Here is a 10,194-nt window from a genome sequence, read left to right as displayed (position 1 = left end):
ACGGTAAAGCTCCAAGCTGAGCGAGTCCATAGGTGTAACTGTGATTGTAAGATCTCCCGCGACGCGATCGTCAGAACACCATGTCCTCCTCCTCATCAGCCGCTACATAGTGGCTGCGATTTGACACAACCATACGCTGGTGCAAAAGCTCTTCAAGATACAGTTTCAATACCATAAGCAGAAAGTTGCCCATCCACATGTTCCAGGGTAGACACAGCTCTTGACTCAAGGGTTTCAAGGTTTGCGAACTAGATACAACAACCCTGGCGAAGCAACGCCTCGACCCCCTGGTACTCGTGCAACCGTCGTCCATCAAGTTCAGTTTCCAATTTACTGGGTCTTGAGCACTGTCTCCCCTTCGTCGTCGTACTCAAGACACCTTCGCTTCTTCAGCATGGGACGCATCCAACTCGCTCTCGTCGCCGCCTTGGCCCTCGTCACCAAGAGTGCCAGCGCCTTCACCATTGGCACGGCCCCCGGTCTTGCTGCTGGCGCTACTGGCGGAGCGACCGGCAAGACGGTGTACCCGACCAACACCACCGAGTTGATCGCGTACTTGAATGCGACGGAGCCGCTCGTGGTCGTCCTGAACAAGACGTTCGACTTCCGCGGCACGGAGGGCACAGTAACTGAGACCGGTTGCCGTCCCCAGTACACACGCGAGTGTATCGCAAAGAACAACGGCTTCAAGAGCCAGGATGTGATCATCCAGAACGGCAACATGGCGACCACGGGTGGCTGCGACAACGGTACGGAGACGACCGTCACCTACGACAAGGCCGCCATCAAGCGCATGACTGTGAAGGGGGACAAGACCATCCGCGGTATCGGCAAGAGCGGCGTCATCAAGGGCAAGGGCATGACCCTCAAGGGCCACAACATTATTATCCAGAACATCCACATCACGGAGCTCAACCACCACTTGGTCTGGGGCGGCGACGCCATCTACATCCAGGGCACCGACAACAACACCACGCCCATGAAGAACATTTGGCTCGACCACATCAAGATCTCGCGTGTCGGCCGCCAGTTCATCACGACTTACAAGGCCAGTACCGACTCCATGACCATCAGTAACTCGGACTTCGACGGCAACACCGACTACTCGGCGTCGTGCGACGGCCACCACTACTGGTCGTTCATCTTCTACGGCGTGACCAAGTTCAGCATGCTCAACAACTACATCCACGGCACGTCGGGCCGCTCGCCCAAGATCGGCGGTGACAGCGCTGCTAAGGTCGTCGCACACGTCGCCAACAACTGCTGGGGCAACAACTCGGGCCACTCATTTGAGATTGGCTCGAACGCCTGGGTTCTGGCTGAGGGCAACTACTTTACCAACACGAGAATGCCTCTGTACAACAAGGGCGACGAGGGTGCACTGTATGTCGCTGGCAGCGAAGATGAGTGCCAGAGTCTGCTGGGCCGTGCGTGCGTGGCCAACGAGCTCGTGAATAGCGGCAACTTCTCGTCTCGCAACGGCGAGACGGCGCTTCAGACCATCAAGTCGGTCCCTACGTTCGTTGAGTACACTTCGGACGCCAAGGCCAGCGACTCGGAGCAGCAGCAGCAACAGCAGGAGGGGGACCAGCAGCAAGTGCAGCAGTCCGATGCTGGAACCGTGAAGCCGTCGACGGAGACGACTCAGTCGTCGATCCAGGCGAGTGACGTGGAAAGCGTGTACGCCCAGACGACTGACAACTTCGGCGTCGGCAAGCTGGACTAAGAAAGTTGATGAAAACAGAGGCCATTCTGTAATTAGAGCTTCCTCGCTAAAAGTTCTCTAGATTTTGTAGCGTAATAACAATAATGTAGTCGATGGTTTGTCGATCAAAGTACCGGTACTAGTATTAAAATGCAGATTAGCTTATAATCTTCAGGATGGCGTCACCACAGTTTTCACCTTCACGAAAATTGGTAGCGGGAAAATTCTTCGCGAACCTGTTGGCGAGTTCATACATACATCACGAGAGTTTTCGTTTTATCTTCGCAACTTATAATAGTGACACAGCAATCCATTTCGAACACCGGGACGACCTTTATTAATAGCATTTATCCGCCCCGTCGACGTGGACACCGTTTTAGCCCGGTGTATGTTGCCGTCCGATTTGATGCATGGCTACACGTGAGATCAGTGAGAACAGCTGTCATACGAGGACATGAAACCAGGAGTGATTTAGTCGCGCAAGTTTAGTCAATTGATTGAAGGCAGGTCTTTCGAAGCGGCTGGTGCACGTCTCAGGAAAGATGCAAGCTCCAGCGTCGTGAACAGGAAATTCGACCATGGAGATTGCAGTAGATATCTAGCATAGTTCGCGAGCGATAAAGCGCTAGACCCACCGTTACGGTACTGTGGATGGTATGACAGGTTGCGCAGGCACGATTAGTGTGAGCACTACTTGTCCGGGCATTCGGGATCGACGGTGAAAAGGTGCCGGGTGACTTCGAGCCAAGTGTTGGCTCCTACAGTCGCAACACTAATGTTTCAGATTATCGCAGCTAACGATCCCACAAGCTAGGGGGTTCTTAATAGGACACATCAAGCTCTGGCATACCCATCGGTTCATTGTAGCCGCTCGTATCGTCGCGGAAACACTACTGTACAGTAGATAATGTTCGGTGCCGTAATTATGGCCATCGTGCTGGGATCAAAAACGTTTGGGGTGATTCCTTTAGCACAACTGCAGGTCCGTGAAAGATGCCTATCCAAACAATTGACGGCGCAGCTCACGTCAACAACGCTGGATGCACCGGTCGTATATCCAGTGACCCCCGTTTTGGACGACGACACGCGCCGTGCAATGAAGCGTCGATTGAACATTCAAACAGCGAAAACCAGATGCGGTAATCGTTAATCTAATAATAATTATGAGAGAGCCGTTCGGGACGTCGCGAAAGTTGTTGAAGCCAAGTCGCGAAATACGGCTGGTGCAGATCGAAGGAAACGATTTGCGAGGCAGCTGCCCTCACAAATACAGTACTACAGTACCCACAGCACGACAAGCAGGTCATACTGTAGTTGTTTGTTTGCTTGCTTGTTCGTCGTGCTGTTAAAGTCTTGCACGAGAGCCTGCTATCGACAGCGTCAGAATCTGCGAGCTCGAGGCGCCCGCCCGCTCGGTACAGCCAGCGCTCGCTTGTGGTTGTGGATACTCCACGATCAGCTGATCTCTCCTCGGTTTCCGTCTGACTCACAAGAGACATCTTGTCCCAGTCGATACCTTCTGTTCGACCGTCCGAGAAGAGAAACCAGACCCCTCCAGCCTGAAGTTCGTCACAGGTATCTAGATAGATAGCTTGCTTGCTTGGGTGCTGCAGGGAAGGAGGGAGGTGCATTGTGAGAGCCAAACCTTGTAGTATTATAGCATCATGGTCCGATAGAAAGCGAAAATGGCGAAGCTCGGTCGACTACAACGACAAATTGAGTTTCCCTCGACTAGATACGGTGTTCCCTGCCAACATGCATCCAATGCTGGTACTGTACATACATGCACAGCACGTTCGTGCGAAATGACGTGGATACGGACTGTAATCCACCAGCCGCCAAACTCTCCTGTCGCGAAGCCGGTGGCGTTTTCAAGCGACCGCGCACAAGTTGTGCGGCACAACACAAGACTATCCACGACGCTGAGTCAAAACGCCTCTGACCCACAAGTCTGTCGCGAACAAATTGCCAGCCTCTTCGAAAGAAACACGGGAAAACTTGCATTGACCTGTCAACCAGGTGGACAACACCAACAGACACCAAAAAGATACCAAATGACTGAAACCGGTCAAGGTAGCCCGTTCGACAACGAGCCCAGTTGTCTGGGCTGACACCTAAGGCTGCTCATGTGTCAACCTGGGTCTCGCCCGGTCTTGAGCTACTGAATCTGTACAACCAGGATAAAAACAAATTCACTCTTCAATTTGCCTCACCTTGAACACTACAACTCGCCGGCGAAACTCAAGACACTTACTTCACCATGCGCCTCCAATTCGCTATCGCCGCCGTCTTGGCCCTCGTCGCTAAGAACGCCAACGCCTTCTCTGTCGGCTCGCCCGAGGGACTCGCCGCCGGCGCCACCGGTGGAGCGGGAGGCAAGACCGTGTACCCGAAGTCGACCAGCGAGCTCGTCTCGTACCTCGCGTCCAGCGAGCCGCTTGTGGTCGTGCTGAACAAGACGTTCGACTTCCGAGGCACGGAGGGCACCACCACGGAGACGGGTTGCCGTCCGGACTACACTCGCGAGTGCATGGCCAAGAACAACGGCTACAAGAGCCAGGATGTGATCATCCAGGGCGGCAACATGGCGACCACGGGCGGCTGCACTGGTGGCACCAAGGTGAAGATCACATACGACAACGCAGCTCTCAAGCGCATGACTGTTACCGGCAACAAGACCATCCGTGGCATCGGCAAGAGCGGCGTCATCAAGGGCAAGGGTCTCACGCTCAACGGCAACAACATCATTATCCAGAACGTCCACATCACGGAGCTCAACCGACACCTCGTCTGGGGTGGCGACGCCATCTACCTCCAGGGTCTGGACCACGGCAAAACCGCCATGAAGAACATTTGGCTCGACCACATCAAGGTCTCGCACGTCGGCCGACAGTTCCTCACGACCAACATGGCGAGCACCGACTCCCTGACCATCAGTAACTCGGACTTCGACGGCAACACCGACTACTCGGCGTCGTGCGACGGCCACCACTACTGGTCGTTCATCTTCTACGGCGTGACCAAGTTCAGCATGCTCAACAACTACATCCACGGCACGTCGGGCCGCTCGCCCAAGATTGGTGGCGACAGCGCTGCAAAGGTCGTCGCGCACGTCGCCAACAACTTCTGGGGCAACAACACGGGCCACTCGTTCGAGATCGGCGCCAACGCCTGGGTGCTCGCGGAGGGCAACTACTTCAGCAACACGATGATGCCTCTTTTCACGGGTAAGGACGGCGCGCTGTACGCGGCGAGCAGCCAAGACCAGTGCAAGAGCCTCCTGGGTCGTGCGTGCGTGGCCAATGAGCTGGTGGACAGCGGCGCCTTCGAGTCGCGCAACGGCGAGACTGCGCTGAAGACGGTCAAGTCGGTCTCGACGTTCATTGAGTACACGCCAGGTTCCACTGGCTCGGGCGGTTCGCAGCAGCAGCAGCAGTCCTCGAAGGCGGGTGGCTCTCAGCAGCAGCAGCAGCAGTCTTCTAAGGCTAATGGATCGCAGCAGCAGGAGCAACAGCAGCAACAGCAGCAACAGTCGTCGAAGAACAACGACTCGGAGCAGCAGCAAGAGCAGCAGCAGGAGCAGCAACAGGAGCAGCAGCAGACTGCACAGACGAGCGGCTACAAGCAGGAGGAGTCTCAGTCCAGAAGGCTGGCTGGCCAAACGAGCGACTTGGAGAAGGAGTGGCAGCAGACCACCGGCAACTTCGGTGTTGGCAAGTTGGACTAAGCGGAGCGGAGCGGTGATGCCAAGAGTAGTGGGTCATGGAACATTACGCCGGCAGATTTTTTCCTTACCGTAATTTACCACCGAGAACATTCCTGAAACCTTCTTTCGGGACAGCAGCGATTTCAACGACGACCCCTCTCGACCACTTGAGAGCGAGAGCCACGTCTTTTCGATACGAAGGTAGTTTTAGAACCGCTCAACCACTGAGATCTAACAGACGTTGATAACCTCTCGACCACCTTATAGTGAGAGCCACGTCTGTTGGATCTTAGGGCGTTTCTGTTGTCAAGACTGATGTGACGACGCCTCGCCAAGCGACCGTGTGACGCGAACGCGTCATCAGTGAGGTCGGCGTGACCTTCACTGTGTTGTACCGCAATCATTCAGGTGATTACGGGACGATGACTACGTCACGGTGATTACGCCAAGATTGTGGGTACAAGATGGGCATCGACGTGGCGTTCTCTGATTGGATAAGGTAACTGTGTATCCAGTAGAGAATCCAGTAGGGTGTATCCAGTAAGAGGTATCCAGTAGCAGGCTTAGAGGTAGCACGCGGTTGCGAACTAAGGACCTGAATCGAATCACTTTGCATTTTGCCAACTACTGCTCAAGTGTTCTTCCTTTTGGTTATGAGCCCAAGCCCCGTCTTCCCTGACCAAGACCCCGACTACGCCTTCGCCATGGACGCCGCCCCGACCGCGACCGCCCGCATCAACAAGTTCGACGGAACTAACTTCCACACATGGAAGTTCAAGATGCAGATGGTGCTGGAGGAGCGCGAACTGTGGGAAGTGACGAGTGGGGAAGTGAAGTTCGAGCAGTGCACGACCGCGGCGGACCAAGCGACGTTTCGCAAGAAGTCGCGCAAGGCGCTGGCGATCGTCTGTCTCGCGTTGGAGGACTCGCAGCTGCCGCTGGTGCGGTCGGCGAAGGACGCGCATGATGCATGGTCAAGACTCGAGGGACACTTCGAGAAGAAGAGCCTGGCGAACAAGCTCTTTCTTCGTCGACGGTTCTTCACGACAACGATGGACGAAGGTGATGATGTGCTGGAGCACATTAACAAGCTCAAGACGCTGGCGGAACAGCTCGACGCGGTCGGCGCTCCGGTCAGCGAGGACGACTTGGTGATCACGCTTCTTGCCAGTCTGAGCGAGTCGTACCAGTTCCTCATCACGGCGTTGGAATCGCGCTCCGACACGCTGACGTGGGAGCTCGTGACGTCTCGGCTCCTGCACGAGGACATGAAGCGCAAGGAACAAGGTGGCGGTGCTGACGGAACCGCGCACGCTCAAGGTCAAGCGTTCATGACAAGCGACAACGGGAAGCGCAAAGGACGGCAGGCGCAAGCGCAGAGGACGAGCGCCTGTCACTACTGCGGCGAGCACGGACATTGGATCGCCAAGTGTCCGGTGCGGATCCGCGAGAACGGGGAGCGGCAGAGGCCGCAACGAGCGAACGTCGCGCAGGTCGAAGATGACTCTGGCGACTTCCTCTTCTCGGTTGGTGGCGACACGGGTGCCTCCAAGCTGAGCGGCATGTGGCTGGTCGACTCGGGTGCGACGCAGCACATGACGTACTCGAAGGAGTACATGAAGAACTACAAGAAGATCTCTCCGGTGGACGTGCATCTGGCGGACGACGGCGTGGTTCACGGCGGTGGGGAGCGGCGACATCGTGATGTCGATGCAGACACCGCGCGGCATGAAGAAGGGTGTGCTCACGGGTGTGTGGCACATCCCGAAGCTGTCGCGCAACCTGTTCTCCGTCGGCCGCTTCACCAAGGACGTCGGGCCAGTGACCTTCGAGAGCGACGGGTGCTTCGCGGAAACGAAGGGTCTCAAGTGGAAGCTTGGCGCTCGCGAAGGCAAAGGACTGTTCAAGCTCTGCATGACGCCGAGGACGCCTGCTGACGAGGCCAATGCGGCAAGCTCGAAGAATCGCCAAGGGGACACCACGTCGTGCCTCTGGCACCTTCGACTTGGTCACATCGGCCATGGTGGTCTCGACGCCATCGTCAAGAAGGGCTACGGCACTGGCATCCCAATGACGTCGGTGAAGCAGTGGGAGGTGTGCGACGGGTGCGCACTCGGCAAGCAAACGCGAGTAAGCTTCATGAAGTCGTCGCCGAACCGTGCGAAGCAAGTGCTGGAGGTGGTCCACAGCGATGTGTGCGGTCCGATGCAGACGGCGACGTTCGGAGGCAAGCGCTACTTCGTCACGTTCATCGACGACAAGTCGCACTTCTGCGTGGTGTACCTGCTACGGAACAAGTCGGAGGTGGCTGCCAAGTTCGCTGCGTTCGTCGCGTTGGCTGAGACGCAGACCGGCAAGCGAGTGAAGGTGCTTCGGAGCGACAACGGCGGCGAGTACACTTCGGGTGCGATGGCCAAGTTGTGTGCGGATCGCGGCATCGAGCAGAAGTTCACGCCACCATACACGCCTCAGCTCAACGGAGTGGCCGAGCGAATGAATCGGACGCTGGTGGAGTGTGCGCGCTGCATGCTGGAGCACGCCGGGTTGTCGAAGGAGTACTGGGGAGAAGCGGTGATGACGGCCACGTTCCTCCGCAACCGGTGTCCGACGCGCGCCATCAGTCACGACAAGTCGCCGCACCACGTTTGGACCGGCAAGAAGCCTTTGCTGGCCAACCTCAAGGTGTTCGGGTGCCACGCGTACGTGCACGTGCCGAAGGAGAAGCGGTCGAAGTTCGACGCTCGGTCGGTGCGCTGTCGTTTCCTCGGGTACTCGGAGCACGAGAAGGCGTATCGGTTCGAGGAGATCGAGAGCGGTCGCGTGTTGGTGAGCCGCGACGCGCAGTTCATGGAGGATGTCTTCGACGGTGGGAGACGCGACTACGCTTCGAAGGAGGTGTTGGTGGGTCTTCCGACAGATGATGATGAAGACACCACGGATGAAGAGACTCAGTCCGGATCAGACGAGAACAGAGAAGAAGCTGCGCGGAATCAAGACTTTGAACCCGGCAGCAAGCGACACCCGCGCACGCAGTCGCTCGAGGAAGCCGTGGAGGTTCCGAGTGCCAAGCGGTATGCGGTGCCGAGACGACAGCAGCCGCTGGACGAGATGTCTGCCGCAGCACAAGAGAAGGAAGACTTCGAGGCTGCGTACGTCGTGGATTCAGTGGGAGAGATGCCGACAACGTTCAAGTCGGCGATGGAATCCAGCGACGCAGACAAGTGGAAAGAGGCGTGCGACTCGGAGGTGGAGTCGCTCCGCAAGAACGAGACGTGGACCCTGGTGCCACTGCCGAAGGGACGCAAGGCGATCGGCTGCAGATGGGTGTTCCGCGTGAAGGAGAACCAGTCTGGAGAGATCGAGCGGTTCAAGGCGCGACTGGTGGCGAAGGGGTTCTCGCAGAAGTACGGCATCGACTACGACGAGACGTTCGCGCCGGTGGCCAAGTTCACGTCGATTCGGGTGTTGCTGAGTCTGGCGGCCAAGTACAAGCTCACAGTGCACCAGATGGATGTGAAGACCGCGTTCCTCAACGGCTTGTTGGACGAGGACATCTACATGGCGCAGCCGGACGGATATGTGGACGGAGATCGACCCGACTACGTGTGCCGGCTCAAGCGTTCGCTGTACGGCCTGAAGCAGTCGCCGCGGATGTGGAACAAGACGATCGACGAGTTCATGTTGAAGCTGGGGTTCAAGAAGTGCGAGTCCGACCACTGCATCTACTTGAAGCGGGACAATCACGACATGATGTTCGTGGCACTGTACGTGGACGATCTGGTCCTCGCCAGCAGCAGCGACAGGATGCTGAAGGACACGAAGCAGGCGCTGAGTGACCGGTTCGAGATGACTGACATGGGCCAGCTCAAGTACTTTCTCGGTATGGAGATCGAGCAAGATGTGGCGACTGGGAAGGTGTCGGTGCGGCAGACCAAGTTCGCGAAGGACATTCTCGAGAAGTTCAAGATGGATGAGAGCAACCCTGTGAAGACACCGCAGGATCCGGGTCTGAAGCTGACCAAGGCCATGTGCGAGGGAGGCTGCAAGCACGACGAGACCATGGCGAATGTTCCGTACCGGAACGCCGTGGGCTGCCTCATGTATCTCATGGTGGGGACTCGTCCGGACCTCGCAGCGGCAGTGGGAGTGCTGAGCCAGTTCGCAGCGGACCCATGTCCGACACACTGGCAGGCGCTCAAGAGGGTCTTCCGCTACATCCGAGGCACGAAGACGCACGGCCTCGTGTTTCAAGCGAGCAGCGAGGACGGACTGCAAGGCTACTCGGACGCGGACTGGGCCGGCGACATCGAGTCTCGACGGAGTACGAGTGGCTACGCGTTCATGATGAACGGCGGATGCATCAGCTGGCGAAGCAAGAAGCAGCGCACGGTGGCGCTCTCGTCGACGGAAGCCGAGTACATGGCGCTGTCGGAGGCCACGCAGGAGGCGGTGTGGCTCAAGGTGTTTCTGTGCGAGCTGGGCGAGATGGCGAGCGATGAAGGGGTGAAGATCTACGAGGACAACCAAGGCTCCATCGCGTTGGCCAAGAACCCGGAGTTCCACAAGCGCACCAAGCACATCGACATTCGCTACCACTTCGTGCGCGAGAAGGTGGAAGACGGTCAAGTGGTGTTGCAGTATGTTTCGACACTCGACATGCTGGCGGACATCATGACGAAGCCGATCGCGGCGCCGCAGTTCGACGCGCTCAGGACGAAGCTGGGCATCGTGGTCGCTGACGAGTCGAGTGGGAGTGTTGTCAAGACTGATGTGACGACGCCCC

The 10,194-nt window shown here is 57.2% G+C and overlaps 4 protein-coding genes across 4 annotated transcripts; 2 read left to right on the top strand and 2 right to left on the bottom strand.

Annotated features, from left to right (window-relative positions):
• Positions 1 to 394: 394 nt before the first annotated feature.
• PHYSODRAFT_510673 (hypothetical protein) lies at positions 395 to 1,726 on the top strand (the record flags this gene model as incomplete). The annotated part of the gene is made up of 2 exons (XM_009532463.1): positions 395 to 1,510; positions 1,571 to 1,726. The coding sequence occupies 2 exons, from the start codon at positions 395 to 397 to the stop codon at positions 1,724 to 1,726; spliced, it is 1,272 nt and encodes a 423-aa protein (XP_009530758.1).
• A 2,239-nt stretch (positions 1,727 to 3,965) lies between these two features.
• PHYSODRAFT_513650 (hypothetical protein) lies at positions 3,966 to 5,432 on the top strand (the record flags this gene model as incomplete). The annotated part of the gene is made up of 2 exons (XM_009532462.1): positions 3,966 to 5,154; positions 5,272 to 5,432. The coding sequence occupies 2 exons, from the start codon at positions 3,966 to 3,968 to the stop codon at positions 5,430 to 5,432; spliced, it is 1,350 nt and encodes a 449-aa protein (XP_009530757.1).
• Positions 5,433 to 6,276: 844 nt separating this feature from the next.
• On the bottom strand, positions 6,277 to 6,681 carry PHYSODRAFT_460270 (hypothetical protein; the record flags this gene model as incomplete). Its single annotated transcript, XM_009532461.1, has 2 exons — positions 6,277 to 6,343; positions 6,428 to 6,681. Coding segments are annotated over 2 exons (321 nt in total), but the record flags the coding sequence as incomplete, so codon positions are not given.
• A 1,198-nt stretch (positions 6,682 to 7,879) lies between these two features.
• PHYSODRAFT_512007 (hypothetical protein) lies at positions 7,880 to 8,260 on the bottom strand (the record flags this gene model as incomplete). The annotated part of the gene is made up of 2 exons (XM_009532460.1): positions 7,880 to 8,000; positions 8,037 to 8,260. The coding sequence occupies 2 exons, from the start codon at positions 8,258 to 8,260 to the stop codon at positions 7,880 to 7,882; spliced, it is 345 nt and encodes a 114-aa protein (XP_009530755.1).
• Between the last annotated feature and the right edge of the window lie 1,934 nt (positions 8,261 to 10,194).

The sequence above is a fragment of the Phytophthora sojae genome, assembly GCF_000149755.1.
Source record: "Phytophthora sojae unplaced genomic scaffold PHYSOscaffold_6, whole genome shotgun sequence".
Classification (NCBI taxonomy): Eukaryota; Oomycota; class Peronosporomycetes; order Peronosporales; family Peronosporaceae; genus Phytophthora; species Phytophthora sojae.
Note: the sequence above shows the minus strand (reverse complement) of the source record. Positions and strands in the feature narration are given on the sequence as shown.